This window comes from Sinocyclocheilus anshuiensis, unplaced genomic scaffold (assembly GCF_001515605.1).
Source record: "Sinocyclocheilus anshuiensis isolate Anshui unplaced genomic scaffold, SAMN03320099.WGS_v1.1 scaffold1077, whole genome shotgun sequence".
NCBI classification, from domain to species: domain Eukaryota; kingdom Metazoa; phylum Chordata; class Actinopteri; order Cypriniformes; family Cyprinidae; genus Sinocyclocheilus; species Sinocyclocheilus anshuiensis.
In genome coordinates this window covers 402977-419516 of record NW_015557123.1, presented here as the reverse complement: position 1 = coordinate 419516, position 16540 = coordinate 402977, and the positions used below count along the sequence as shown (strand labels likewise).

The window sequence follows — 16540 nt, the reverse complement described above, 5'->3', positions numbered from 1 at the left end:
AACGCATTGGATAGCTGGCCAATCACAGCACACCTCGCTTTTTCAGACCAATGAGCTTTGTAAAAATCGACACGTTTCAAAAAGGCGGGGCATAGAGGAGAAACAATAATGTACAGTATGTGGAAAATAATGTGTTTTTTTTACTTTAAACACCATAAACACATTTCATTACACCAAATACACAAAATAATGTTCTTTTTAGCAGCATCATATGACCCCTTTAAAAGGAATAGCCTTGATAATTTTTCAAAAACAAAACAAAAGGGTTTGGAAAAACATAGAATGAAAGATATGAAAAGAATAGTTCATCTATTGCTATGCATGTATATTTGTTCTCACTAAGCTCCTGTAGGCGTTTGAGTTGAATAACTCCCTCCTCTTCATCTTCATCTCCAGAACAGAAGTAGAGTTCTGAAGCCACCAGAGCAAACCATCCCATTCGCCAATGATAAAGGTCATGACCCTCTTTATAGTGCAGTCGGCCAATAAGCTCACTGTCCTGCCTCAGTAGAGCATCTGCCCTTGCAGGGACAAAACACTGAAACGAAAGAGAAAAACATTAGACAGAGGAGCCGTGTGAGAGGCAGAGAGAAAACATTTAAAAGTCAGGGGCTTGTGTAGATCACAAATAAGTGTCTAGTGTTTTCTGCCAAACAGAAACTACAGGTAACCCTGGAGTTGCATTAAAACAGCATATACAGACACAAATACCCTTTGAACATTCCCTAGCTGAGCTCTCAGAGTTACGCAAACATTTCAGCCTAGACACTAGCACCTCCACACTTTACTTAAATGGGAATGTGTGCGAGTGTGTGTGAGTGAGGGATGAGAGGCAAGTGAGATGGAATTGTTTGAAGGAGTAATAGCATACACCAACTCGCACAAGAAAAACACTAACACACACCGACACAACAGGGACAAAGACATAATAAATGACCTTCAAGAGTCGATGCATACAGCACAGTGTGGCAAACGCTGCAATTCATATTTAAACACAGAAGTACACATATGCTAAATCACTGCAATGCTGATCAATCTTTTAAGACTTATTTTATGTGTTTGAGTGCGTATAACCTTGGCGATGGCATGTGTCCAATCCTGATGTGCATCTGAGGTCTCTGCTCCGAACACCAGCACTCTCTGAGAGCGCAGGTACAGCTCAAAGGTGAACACTGACCTAAGGGAGGTGTGGAAACAGTACAATTAACATACACACAGACACAAAGTGACTGGAACACACACATGCCCACATGCTCACAGCTGTGAAACAGAAAGGATGGTGATTAATCTCTGTTAGTCTTTTGCTCTTACAATAAACAGCTGAACGCTGGAGATTAATCCAGAGGGAAAGGTCAGTCTCTTAATGGCTTTAACAGCTCTGACTTGTGGCCCACATTTTTGGACGGGGATATTTTCGTTACAGTAGCGAGAACAAAAGAATTTGAGAAAAATTGGGATTTCAGGCTAATCAGGTTAGAGGTCAGCCAGCATGTCGGTTTCATCTCATTTTATTGTGTTTGTTAGCGTATGGAAACTCTGAGGTGGGGTCACATCTAAAACACTTTCCATAACCTCTAACCCACAAAAGGTGGTCAAATTAATAAATACATTAACAAGAGGCCATGAGAGAAAGAGACAGGGATGGAGCGGGAAACGTGTACCCTGTTTCGGTGATGATCTCAGTGTTGTTGATGGCCAGGCTCACCACGTCACTAATGTCAACTCGGCCTATGGGTGAAGCGTTCTTCTCATTGTCATAGTAACTAAGAAATCCACCTTCCAACGTACACCAACGGCGGACCATGTCTGAAACACATACAAAAATACAAACATGAGATTTAACTAGATTCAATAGCATATTCTTCATCACACTTCATCATGCAGTGGTACTTGATATTGTTGCTCAAACTGAGGGATTTAAACAAACTTTAGTGCATAAATTCTGCATTCGGAAATTTGGTATGATACTACTTGTTGTATTATTAATTAATAGATGCAACAGAAATGTAGCTATGTTTGTTTAGTTGGTGATAAAACAGACAAAAAACCTCCCTTAAGGTGTGGTCACGTTTACCGTTGCTCTGTGAAATTTCACAAGCAAAATCCAGTCTTTCAATAGGAATCCACAAGATTTGGAGTTTCACGTGAAAGCGGAAAAGTTCTCCATGCAGATTTAGTTGGTCACACAAATTCACCTTGTTGACCAACAGAAACCTGCCCGGTTTGAAAGTGACTTCTGTGTGAATGCTGCTTCATGCATCACTACAATTTTAAACACAGACCTTTGCCTTTGAAATTTCACCAAAATTCTGTTAAAGCAACTGCTCCTTTAGAGTTGCTTTGGAGGAAGAATGCTATCAATATCAAGAAAACACCCAGCACAGCCTAGCAAGCATAGAGCAACACATTACCAACCACCCAGAACACATAGCAATGTGTTAAACAATATTCAGACAACATTCTATGTGTGTGTGTGTGTGTGTGTTCATAGTAGGCTCCCTATTCACTTACTGTACTTTAGAATTTGCTTGCTTTAATACAACTGGGCCTCTAAAAATGTGGCAACAATGTATGAAAGACTAATCAGATCAGACTAATTTTCTTAAGTGGTTATACTGTATCACCGTTAAGAATTCAGAGCAGATTCACAGCCACTTACATGGCCGATTATCCCACACTTATTAGTACTTTTTGCACCACATGAATTCTTTGTCTACTACTATTTTAAAGACATTTAAAAGGGTTTAAAAGATCCTTAAAGAAATCATCTGTGGTCCATAAAGAGCAACCAGAATCAGACACATTTTTTGCAAAGAAAAACAAAAAAAACTGTAAATGATCTACTCAAAAAACAAAACTTAAAAATGCCAAGTGGTTTAACCATACATTATTCAAATGTACTCAATGAATTCAAGTTTATCTAACTTATTATGTTTGTGTTCAAGTAATAAATAATTTATCAGACACTTATATCCCTAGTGTCCTATCTGTACAGTTCACTTACTGGCTCAGTCCTTTCAGTCAGCAGTTTTCTGATTATGAGCCACAAGTATTACCCACTACACCACTTTTACATTACACAGCCACTTGCTTGGTGCACGACAGGTTGTGACAAGTAATGTACATCTCAGGACAAAAATATATTTTATAAGTGCTCTAATCTAACATTGAGAGTGTGTTGAGTTACAAAGCACAAGTAAATCTGACGAGACCATTTTTAATAAAATCAAAGCAACAAGTAACAGCATTTTCCCAAAGCACCCATTAAAAAGAGGATTTAATAAAACAAACTGATATTTCATTATAAGAAAATATCAAAACACTGATATTTCATTTTGTGTGTCTGAATGCCTTTAAAGAGGTGTTTAAAGATTCAACAAAAATATTAATGCTACCAAAAGCTTTTTAAACCCTATTTGAAGCCACATAAAAGTGCAGTTTAAATATATAAAAGATACATCAAGGCATGTTAAGGCCTGTAATGCGGTATCACATTAACTACTAAAATCCAAGAGATTCTCCCCAGTCTGAGAAGGCTTCTGTTCATCATAAATATTTAAATGAGACGTTACATTCTTTTTCTAACTATTACATTAAAGGGGTCATATGATTCTGCTAAAAAGAACATTATTTGGTGTATTTGGTGTAATGAAATGTGTTTATGCGGTTTAAGGTTCAAAAAACATTATTGTTTCTCCTCTATGCCCCGCCTTTCTGAAACGCGTTGATTTTTACAAAGCTCATCGGTCTGAAAAAGCGAGGTGTGCTCTGATTGGCCAGCTATCCAGTGCGTTGTGATTGGCCGAATTCCTCAAGCGTGTGACGGAAACGTTACGTCCCTTACCATATTGTGATGCCTGCGGCAACCACATGTGACGACCCCGGGCTGGACTCCGCTTCGTCCACGGTGAAAGCCGATCCGGCGATCGACAGCGCGAAGTTGAAGTATTTCCTCAGCGACCAGCACGGATCAGCTCCAGGCATGACGAAGCGATATCGTCCTCTTTTGGAAGGCCAAACAAAGTAGTTTCGCTTTCACAATGAAGCACACAGCGCCTTCACGACATGGCGGCGGCGGCAACAATACTACAGCGAGAATAAAAGTTACGCCTACATTCTTTGCGTGACCATTTGGGCAGCGTTATGCAAATCTTCCCAGATAGTGACGTAGACATGTGGGGGCGTTATAGAACGAGCCGTTTTAGGTAGGTGTGGCTGACTCTTAACTTTTATAAAGAATATCTCTTTGGATTTGAGACTTTAGTCTTTGCAACTTTACAGATCTTCTTTATGCACCAAGAGAGTTTGTAACACTCCAAAGAGAAAGGAAAAATTGAAATCGCATCATATGACCCCTTTAAGTTAGTTCAGCAATGCTAGCTTTGTTCAACACACTCTAAATATTCAGAGCACAAGTCATTTTCATATCATACAACTGTCATTTGTCTTGTGAAAATGCTGATGGTCTCTTTTTCAGTAGAAAGGGTTGTGTGATGTTTCCAGAGGGGAGCTATTAGACAATGGGGGAGCTATTAGTGACACAATGTTTTGTTCCTGACAATGCCTCACCTGATTCATCTACAACACTGGCACTTCATTACTCCAGTTAGCTGGGTTTTGTGGGGGAACAAACTGTTCTGTCGGCAATGTCAAGACGAGAGTTAAGAGACACTAATTTATGGGCAAGGAGGGGTTATCCATGTGACACGCAGAGTGATATCCAACTTTTAAAATGATGGTATGAAACAAAATGTTGATCAGTGACAGAGTTGGTATTTGGTGACCGTTTGGCAATATCACAACACACTAATGTGGCGTGTATATATACACATGCACACAAGTCCACAGGCAGCTGGCATTTACTATCAACAACTATTCAATGTGGCCGTCTTTCAGTATCGAGTGTGGTGTAATACAACAAATTGCTGGTATTTATTTCCATCACACCTCTTCACCTCATCTGTCTGAACCTCTCCAGCTCAAATGCCATCACAGTAAGTGCACGAAAACCCTCTTGTCACTGTCTTTTCATTTTCTTGTTTACAAAGGGTATGGATATATAATCTATGAACCAGTGCTTCTCACAAAACATAAAGAGGTGTCCTTTTCATTAGTCATTATATTTGAATTTGCATAGCATGTGGGCAAGGGGTCTTTGTCTACTTCAACTTCATCAGTGTCTTTAAGTGAACTGAAACCATTTTCAAAAATTCACATCAACATCTCAGTATGGGGTCAAGCCTCTTAAAATTCAAAATGATAAAAAGGAGATTTAAAAGGTTTTTCACAAGCAAAGTTGCACATTTAGATAGTTCACACACAACTAATATGTGCTTGAAACTTGAAGAGGCTGGAGCATCCCTGAAAGGTGTGTAAATCTCCTTTATTTCTGTTATGCCAAACTTATTTTCTCCAGATTTGTATACACCCAAAGGCCATGGCTGTCTTTACCTGTGATCATTCAAGGTTGTATGGGTAGACAGGCGTGAGAACTGGAGGTGCTATTGAGAGAATCATTCAGTTAGGTAAAATAACTAACTGTGAAAAGTGGCAAGAAAGAGAAAATCAAAGAATTAAAAAGAGGCAAGGTCTTTTACACGGCACATCAGAGTCATTTGCCATTACTATTACAATCCATGTACATCTTGTTTAGTGTTGTCTGTGCACAAGAAACAACTATCAACTCTGCATTACCGTTCAAACATTTGTAGTCAGTAGAATTTTTTTTTGTTTTCAAAAAAACTACTTTTATTCAGAACTTTTACATTTTTAAAACCCCCAACGTTTAACGGTAGCATATATAGAAATGCATATATCTACTATAATTGTCAAATTCCACATTAATTTGACACTGCAACAAAACAAGTCACTTAACCAACTATATAAAATTAAGTCTATTTCACAGCGCACACATAACGAAAACAGCAATGTAACTACAACAGCAGGCTTATGCTGCTCTATACAAAAATAAAGTGATTTCTGTGCTACTGTATTGCAAATTTTCATTAATAACAACTATAAATCACAATCAGGAGTTGTCCATTGAGAATCATTACAAACTTGATGGTCATGAAATGTAATTTACGAGGAGATATGTAACATGAGGAGTGGAATCAAATTTACCTCCAGATGGAAATTAATCTACACAGAATGGCACGAAAACCCAAACTGGAGCTATAACCTAATTGAATCAGCTGGATTCTGTCAGATTTACCGAATAGACAGTGCAGTCACTATGTGTGCATGGAGCCCAACAAATGTCTTCAAACAACAGGAGAGTAGTTTACTGAAGTAGTTTATATTGCTTTAAATATAGCTATATAACAAAGATTGTTCAGAAAAAAATAGGTTTGAAATGCATTTTCTGCCAAGTTCAATTTAGTACGAGCAGAAAAAGGCTAAGCACCAAACACGCACCTTCGCTCCCGGTACACAGAACTGCTTCTAGGGGCAAGCATTGTGAATACTGTAACCTATTAACATGGATGCAAAAAATAAAAAATGTGCTCCTTTCAAGTGCATTGTGAAACAGACCTTAGTGTAAAACTGTTGAGAGACTGTTGAAAGTTGTGAGCATTTATTTATTATGTGTGAGTAAAGTGACTCATATTCATGTGAGTTTGGTGTCTGGAGCTCAGCATAGCATGGTTCAGAGCTTAGTCATTAATGGACGTGCCTCAAAATAATCTTGTTTTATCATTTACACAGGCGGAAACCTTATGGGAGACCTCTTTCATTTGCGGATGGACATTGTTTGCAATGAAAGGATTGCAACATTGATCCAGATGAAAGAAATGAATGAGTCTCGATTGAGAAGTTGACCCGGATCTGAGACACACAGCTACCAGCAGTGACAGGCAATGGTAGATTGTTATAGATGCATTATCCCCTTTAGAGCATGGGGTGTTTCACAAGTACACACACACACACACACACACACACACACACACACACACACACACACACACAGAGGAATGTCACTGCATGATTTATAAAGGGGCAGATGTGGTTGTTTTCTCCTCTTCCACTAAAAGCACGATTCCTCTGCGGGTGTCAGCGGAAGCTCAGTAAAGACACACAGAAAAACACACTCTTTCACAACGAACACACACACACACACACACACACATCAGGGTGGGGCAAAATTCAGAAACTAAGAATATGCTTTCAATTTATAACTGTAAATTTGAATTGAATTGGCAACACCCCATAGAATGTGTAACTGGAACTGAAATGACAGGAAGAGGAATTTACTGAATTAAAATTAAAATTTAGTCCAACCCAACAACAACAGATAACTCGAGAGTTCTGTTTAGCTGCCATTCTGGGTAGATAAATAATAATAATAATAATAATAACAACAACAGAGTAAAATAGTAAAATCTTCCACCATGGTTCATAAAATTATATCGTTAAATAGCATTTCAAACATTGATTATTTATATAAATGTGTAATGTATTATTGAACACAACACTTCCACATCTAGTTTGAGCAACCAGAGTTCCAATTGGCTGAATTCACTGAGGAACTGAATTGGAATTTAAAATACATTCTCAATTGACCCTTCGCAAAGTCCCGCACCCGTTAGTTACTGTTGCTACTTCCGACAAGCCATGGCACTCTCATGCCACACATCATGTCCTCACGCAGTGAAAAAATACATCACGAGGCAAGACAGAGCAGCTTACTTCTGGTATGAAACAAAGTCTCAACTTTCAAATGCTGTCATTTCTTAAGAAATTCAAACAATAAATATAATTTTGTGGCTCTTTAATTTGCCTTGACAGATCGCTGTAGCGCCTCAGTTCAAGCAGCACGTGAATGATCATCTCTTCCTCTTTACTAGTTATAGCACAAAATAAACATGAAGGAACATCAGAAAGTATCTTGTTTCAACCACGGAAAAACATCACTACACACCATTTTTCAAGTTCAAGTCTACCGATGTTAGTTTGTCTGGTTTGTTTGTCAGACAAAACAGCAGATTTGGCATTATGAGTAGTCAGATCGCCTGTCAGTCAAACTCCTGGCAAAGGGTCAATTCAATTCTGAATGGTGCACAACCCTAAACACACAAATGTATGCACATCCACAATCAAAATATCATTCACAATGATAACCATTATTATAGTAATCCATTAATGCTGCAGAATACTGCTGTGAATGAATTGTATGACCCTTGTTTTTTAGAATATCAAAGCCAAATAAATGGAAAACATGTGCCTTTGTCTTTGTGTTGTTAGATTTGAGGAGAATTTAGAGAGATTAAGTAGTGTGACAGAGACAGGGAGAGCAAAAGAAACATGATTGGATGAAAAAAAAAATCCAAGCTCTGAATGTACACGAGAACAGAACTGCTACGAACAGAAACAGAGGAGAGCGATGAACACCACAAACTGTGAAACTTGAATGTTTGAAACACTGAAGTACTGAAACATTGAAGCAACACTGAAACACTTAAATCAGAAATCAGACTTTTCATGTTTTCTGATCATGTGTTACATTCAGTGTTAGGGAACAACTAAAAGCACTGACTAACCTTCATTTTCAGTAGCATCACAGTATCTCAGTGTGGCAGAGAAATATGGCTCAGCTTAAATCATAAACCCAAATCATTGGATAGTATGTAAAAAATATATTTCCCCTTAAGCATATTCAGCGTGGTTGGGTACTTTTTTGTTAGTAGTGTGTGGTGTTTGCTGCTTGTAGCATAAAAATGTTGCTACAACTTAAAAGTGAAGTCAGTGCAATAACCGGACAGCCTCAAATCCAGCAGACTGTGCTTTTATTAAAATCCCCAGGACGAAACCATAAATTATTGACATAAGGTTTTATACAGAACGTTTTAGACCATTAGTGTTTAAGGCTTTAAGGCAGCCTCAATGGAAGAGCTTTGAAAATAAGTCCTTTTCTAAGAATAGCTCAAGCAACATTTTCCTGTAGATTAAATAAGTTTAAATGCACTGTTTGAAGTTGTACCTCTGAATATTTTAGAAGGACTCTACTATTACAGCACCATTAATGTGTCTGCACACTTTTTTTTTTGTAATGAAATAAGGCATTTTCAGCTGTGAATTTGCGATTCTTTTATAGAGCCATGTAAGATATTTTATATAACATTGCCTTACAAGGACAAAATCAGTAAATAATAAAAGGGAAGGATGGGGACAGCAAACTAATGATTCTCTAGAGCTGTAAATCAGCACAAATCAGACAATACAATTTTTGTCTGAACTACTGTTTCTAAGCAGAAGAGAACCAAAAGATTCTTTTTGTTTTCATATTTTGTGTGAAGATAAGTGAGATGTTTTTCTGAAAAGTCTAAAGAGCCACCGTCACTATGCTAGTGTGTTATGGGTGGCTGCCAGGGCATAGTTATGTGGTTACTAAGGTATTCTGAGTGTTTTCTAGAATGGTGCAATGTGGTTGCTAGGGTTGGTGCTAGGTGGTTGATTACTGGCCCAAGTTAAAAGAAAAGTCCCACATCACTATGATATTCTGGTCTCTGATTTGGCTCACATCCCTCCTCCAATGCAAGTCGATGGGATTTTCACTGCTTTAACATTACCCAAGCCAAAATTCTAAGTTTTTGTCTATATTTACACTTGTGAAAAAATTCATTTTAGCCTACTTTTAAAAAGAGTACTTCTTGCAGAAATGAAAAGAATATACAAATTGGATATCTGAACTTTGAAAGAGTAAACTGAATATTAGTCAACACATCAAAATAAGCGTGCATCTTTAAAGCATGACAAAAGATTATTAACAGATTATTATCTTAAATGGACATTAAAGCGTTTAATTTGGTGTTATTTCAATGTGCACTTTTTAAAAGTATACTTACTATGTTATAAAACATAGTCATGAAAGTGTACTCTCTTAAGTTCACTTAAGTGACCCTTTATTTCATAAATATCATACTATCAGTAAATAGAGCTCTTTTTTCTTCTTTTTAAAATTCTTTCAAGATTTGAAGAACGGTACACTACAGGTGCACATTCAATGCAATTAAACGCACTTCTTTTTTCACAAAGACATGCATTTTACCTATACATCTTATGCTACCGTGGTTTATTTGAGAATTTCTCAAAAACACTCCAAAGTTTTATCACCACATTGATGGCAGTTCAGGAAAGTTGTCAGATTCTCATCCATTTTGCAGAAGTTTCTTTTTGTGCAAAGAAGAATGAGGCACCTGTTTATTATCATAACAGATGTTCTTCAAACATTCAAACAGTCACCACATTTACTTTTAAGATACTTAGAACTGCATTAAACCATTTTCAACTATCGGCGCCTAATTCTAAAACACAGCTTGCTTATTTGCTCTTAAACACACGCACACACACAGTGGTATCGGGGAAAACAGGCAGAGGACCAATGCGGGCTACCACAGCTTGAGACAGATGTCCCTAGGGATACAAGTTAGAGACGAGCTGAAAAGAAGAAGAAGAAAAAAAGAGCTCCTACAGTGGAACATGTGCTCCAGATTCTTGTGCTACTCCACCAAGAGTCCAGCTTAATGTAGGGCCATTTCCTGGCCCCTCCCTAGAGATAACTTCTGTCTAACCACCAACGGCCCTCTCCAGATGCTTGGAAGAGAACAGCGTGAGCACAATGGGTGCCAGAGAGAACATACTTGAAAGAATAACATCTTTGGGGGGATTTAGTGTAAGAAGGATGGGGTACTCAAATGCAAGTAGGGCATAATGATATTGCACAAATACGGTGCAACCATTTCCAGTCATGGGTGAGGATAAACAGGAAGCGCAGATGAATATTCATAGGTAATTATTTGGATGAATGGATAACTGAGGAGGTGGGTGTTTGGATGGATGAATGCAAGGACAGACAGACTCACCGGGTCTTCCTTTCCAGTCCAGAGTGGCCTTGCTGGCGTTCACAGAGCAATAGAGAAATCCATCCATAAAAGAAGGAACATCAGCCGGAAAACTGCTGTCACATAATGCTTCCAGCTTAGGAAAATCTATAGAGAGAGAGAAAAGAGGGGGGAAAACAGAGATTAAAAAGAAAATGGAGAACAGCTGATTAGGAGTAATCCTATAATGTGGTGAGGAGGAGAAATGTTGTTTAAATGGGGATCAGTCGCAAACGCAGCTCACTATTCCTGCTGCTTTCAAGTGAAATTCAACGTTTTTAACAACTATTTACCTCAGAAGCTTCTTGATAACCAGTCAGTCTTCATGCAAGGTGTCAATCAGCTTGTAACAGCTAAATGTCATCCATTTCTCATTTTCCAAGGTTATTTGTTTAGAAGGCTTGTAAAACTTCCATCCAAACACAGAAGCTCAAGGTTAGAAGATTTCACTCTGCTCCCCTCGTTCCGCTCTACCTCTTCATCTGCTCTCCCTATTTGCCTCCTTCACTTTAAAGGTGCAGTAGGAGATCTTGGAAAATGCTAACTTTAGCCTGATAGCACTGAAAGCCAATGTCCCACCCTCCCTGCAATCTCCATCCAAGGCCACGCCCCCTGAACGCATTTACACTCACAGACCAGAATACCAGAGACAACATTACTACAATAGGCTACAACAGCGGTTCCCAATTCCAGCCCATGTTCCGAAGTGAAGTAACCTTCAACGGATTTCCCCCGCTCAGGGACGAGGGAGCAATGAACACTGTGTAGGGATCATATGGATCGGAACACAGTTCATGCACGTAGCTCACTTCTAACGAGCTGGTTATCTGAATCGCGAGGACTGGAATTGGGAACGGCTGGGCTACATCATGTGTCATTCACCGGTGAGAAAACTTTAAAATTACTACAATACCAGGAAGGAAGATCGGGTTGTTGATGTTTGTCTGCCATTCTCGCTCTGTCTGCACAGCGTGCGTGAACGCGCTGATGACGTATCCTGTCTGTGCAGAGGTATGCAGATACATAAATTGACAGGCATGTAGGAAAGCCAATTAAAACGCTCGGACCGAGCGTTTTGATTGGACGAACATTTCTTGGTCCTACGCCTTCCACAGAATATATAAATAGATAAATACATTTAGACCACTTAACTTAATGATTGCTATCGGGATGTGAAGAGACTTTCAACCATCATAACAAAAAATGTTTCTGAAGACAATCACCTATTGCACCTTTAACTCCTTTTTCTGCCTACTACCTTATCACATTTTGATTCAATTAGCCACTATGCTCAGGTTAAATTTTCTTCGGGAAGGCCGGCAGTACCAATGAGATTTTAATCACATACTTCCAGTTGCCAGCATGGAAAAAGTTTAAATAACTTTCATTGAAAAGATCTTTCCATCCATCCATCTCTTCCTTACAGCTACAGATACTTCTCAGTTCGAACGAGAAGGATTAAAAGTGATAATGAGATGGAGGTAAGTCCAATTTGGCGATTTCCGCACATGTGCCGCAAACATGCAAATTGAGAACCTGCATCAGTAATATATTCAAATGTATGCATATGTGTATTTTTCCATTAGACTGTAGTAATCCAAAAGAAACAATGGAACTTGTTGCAAGTTGAATGTGTGTGTATGTGTGTAAGATGACTGAATTATCTGACTGAGAATCACATTTGCAAGCCATTAAGTTAATGAGGCCATATAGCTCCACACAGATTTAGAGGTTACACAAATGTTGTCCTGCTGTTGTTACAGTGTTAGTAAGCTTAACAAAACATTGGCAGAACACTGTAAAACATTTGTGCCTGTGCTGACTGGAGGATATCTTAATTAGGATCATTGGCACACTTTCAGTAAAGGCCCCAAATGAGCAATGTAATGACACGTTCAGGGGCAATGCCTTCTTGAGGTAAGGATTTGTGTGTGTATTAAAGTCCTCCATTAGCCTGTGAGAAATGCCAATTGTGATGAAAATCTGACTGTGAGTACCAGTTAGACTTCACCAATCAATACAGGTAGAGTGTATTAAAATGAAAAACAGGAAAACAGTAAAACTATCCATGCCATTTATGATCTACACTGCTGTTTAAAATTTGGGGTCAGCAAGATTTTTTTTTTTCATATTAAAGTACTTAAATTAATACTTTTATTCAGCAAATAATATCTATTGTAAATAAATGCTGTTCTTTTGAACTTTTTATTCATCAAAGAATACTGAAAAAATGTTTCCATCACAGTGTCCAAACAAATATTAAGCAGCACAACTGTTTTCAACATTGCTGCTCAGAATTCCGTTTCGCCATCACAGAAATAAATTACAGTTTAAAATACACTAATAAAGAAAACTGTTATTTGAAATTGTAATAATGTTTCACAATAGTACTGTTTTTACTGTATTTTTCATCAAATAAATGATGCCTTGGTGAGCATAAGACTCTTCAAAAGCATAAAAAAATCATACTGGTCCCAGACTTTTCAACAGTAGTGTATGTCTTCTCAATATCTGCATTGACTATAGGTTTTACACACAGCAGTTCTTTCATGCATATTTGATAACATGTTCACTTCTGGTACAACTTTATCCCCTATTCCTTCAAAAAGTTGCCAATGCTGGTTGAAAGAAGTCTCTTACGTTCACCAAGCCTGCATAGATTTGATCAAAAATACTGTAAAAACAGTAATATTGTGAAATACCATTACAATTTCAAATAAATTTTAATTTTAATATATTTTAAAATGTAACTTAATTCTGTGATGGCAAAGCTGAATTTTAAGCATCCATTACTCCAGTCTTCAGTGTCACAAGATCCTTCAGAAATCATTCTGAAATGCTGCTTAATCTTTGTAGAAACAGTGATACATTTTTTTCTGGATTCTTTGAAGAATAGAAAGTTCAAAAGAACAATGTATTTGAAAAAAAAAAAACTTTTACTGTTACTTTTGCTCAATTTACTGTGTCCTTGATGAATAAAAGTAGTAATTTCTCTCAAAAAACTCAAACTTTTGAACAGTAGTGTATATGTGGTGGCACATATATTGCAAAAGTTATTGCAAAGTATGGCGCCCTGTACACATCATGATGAAGTGAGTTTCTTAAGCACACACACCTGAGAGCTTGTTGTGGTGGAGAAACTCCATCTGCAGCCTCTGGCCAGCTTTCTGAGCCAGTAGATACGGAGTGGAGTACTCAGGGTCACCTGTCGCACACATCACATCCGCCCCACTGAAAACCAGGGCCATGGTTTGCAGGATGTCAGGGAGAACCACTGCAGCACACAGGGCCTTCGGACACACACACACGTACAGAGGAGGGGAACAAAACATGTATTATGAACAAAACTGAGTGTCAGTGATGGGAAAAGCACAGCAGCACTTTTGGGCATGCAAAGACTACACTGAATCGGACAGCACATGATGAATTAACTAACAACATTGTCAAAGTACCACTCCTTTTGAAGCTATGGAAAACAAATATTTGTGGCATGCAGCTTTACTTGGAATCTTGGTACGGAATAACAGGAATGACAGGAAGCGGGGCATCCACAGAAAGAATCCAGTCAGTCCAATTAAAAAGAGATGGAGGGGGAAAGAGTCAATAAATACAATAGTGTGTGTCTCTGAGAGAGCGAGCGAGAGAGAGTGATGGCAGGAGTAATTCAGTCGAACACTGCTTTCATCTAAAACAGCCAGCAAGGCTATCGATCCTCCTCAAACAAGCTAGATCCGCTGGAGAACAAGGACACTGAGACAGTAAACCACACACATACACATATACATACTCCAATACAAACCTGCCACTACCAAGTACAGAAGAATCAAAACATCTCAGACTACCAGTGAAAATTATTTTATCATTTCAAATGATTTTCATGTATTTTTTCTTTTAAAAAAAAGAACATTAAAAAGTTTGAACTTTGAACTTTTTTTTTTATTTTTATTATTTTTAGAAATTATTAAAGCAAAGATGCATTAAATTGATCTTTCAAATTGTTACAAAAATCTATTACAAATAAATGCTCTTCTTTTGAATGATTCATTGAAGAATCATGAAAAATATGTATCATGGTTTCCACAAAAATATTAAGCAGCACAACTGTTTTAACACTGACAATTTCTTGAGCACCAAATCAGCAGAGTGATTTCTGAAGGATCATGTGCCACTGACAAATGGAATAATGGCTGCTGAATATAAATTACATTTTAAAATATAATAAAATACAAAACTTTTTTTTTTATAATAATGTGTCACAATATTACTGTTTTACTGCATTTTTCATCAGATAAATGCAGCCTTGGTGAGCATAAGAGACTTCAATAAATTTGTAAAAATCTTACCAACCCCAAACGTTTGGTTGGAAGAGTATGTTATTAGCATAACAATTTGAGTAAAAAGCTGAACTGGAAATAAATAAACAAATATCAGAATATTTAAATATTTTGGTTCGCCTCTTTTTTAATGATAGTAACACTTCACATGCTTTAACTCCACAAGTTTTGTGTCAACCTGATGATCATGGTCTCCAGCATTATATGAGATGTATGTACAAACAGTCACATGATCAGTGTCACTTATTTATTTACTTGATGACAATACTAAATTTAGACAAATAAAGTTCATTTTATATTTTATTCTATTTTTACATTTTATTTTATTTTATTCTATATTTTATTTTATTATTATTTTATTTAATATTTTATTATATTTAAAAGTTATTCATAACTTTTATGTAATGTACCAGATTAAAAAGTATATAACACCAGTTCCCTTTCATTCGGTGTCTGGGTGACCTTGAAATGTTCTTCCAATGACATAAACCCCAAGGTTAGTGTGTGTGTGCACATGTTCTCTAGGTCACATTTGCTGAAGAGACTTTCTGGAGGTCACTGATTCTAATTGGAGTTGTGGACTATAATTCAGATAAAGACACAAACACACACACACACATCCACATATACACCCATATACACATACAGTACATGCATACTCTATATAATCAAACAAATACAACATAATGATAATTAAGCCACTGATGGCAAAGACTGAAATAAAATCCAGCAGCCATTATTGTAGTCTTCAGTGTCACATGGTCCTTCACAAATCATTTTTGGAGCACCAGATTTGGTGCTCAAAAAAACATTTATTATTATTGAAAAACAGTTGTGCTGCTTAATATTTAAGCAGCATACATTTTTACAGCAGTCTTTAATGAATAGAAAATTCAAAAGAACGGCATTTATTTGATAAAAAAACTTTTTTATAACATTATAAATGTCTTTACTGTCACTTTTGATCATATGTGTGTGTGATGCCATTAAGATGCCTTCTTTATGAGATGCCATTAAGATCAGCAAAAGCTCACAGTTGAATGGACACACATAAACATCCATTTGTTTTCTATCATGGTGGGGACTCCTATCACACTGAGCAAATTATAATTTCTATCTGCTAAATCTGACCTTCACACAAACCTTTCTGCATATAAACATATTCATTTTCACATAAATTTGCATGCTTATTAAGCAGTTACTTTACTTTGGCTGGTCCCAACGATGCAGGCACTTTCAGGTTTTACTTTTACAAAGAACTTCTTCTGAACTGTTGTTATATCTCATAAACTCAAAACCACTGCCTGCCAGGCTGACTACTGCTTG

The 16540-nt window shown here is 37.4% G+C and overlaps 1 protein-coding gene across 1 annotated transcript in view; it reads right to left on the bottom strand.

Annotated features, from left to right (window-relative positions):
* Positions 1 to 259: 259 nt before the first annotated feature.
* The window catches only part of LOC107677834 (arf-GAP with Rho-GAP domain, ANK repeat and PH domain-containing protein 2-like), a gene marked incomplete at its 3' end in the record, with an annotated part of 85504 nt that continues 69223 nt past the window's right edge, over positions 260 to 16540 (bottom strand). Inside the window, exons 14-18 of the mRNA XM_016472873.1 lie at positions 13996 to 14170; positions 10863 to 10988; positions 1662 to 1806; positions 1075 to 1177; positions 260 to 538 (exon numbers count right to left, since the gene is read on the bottom strand). Coding sequence (XP_016328359.1) covers positions 260 to 538; positions 1075 to 1177; positions 1662 to 1806; positions 10863 to 10988; positions 13996 to 14170 — 828 coding nt within the window. The remainder of the gene's footprint in view (positions 539 to 1074; positions 1178 to 1661; positions 1807 to 10862; positions 10989 to 13995; positions 14171 to 16540) is intronic.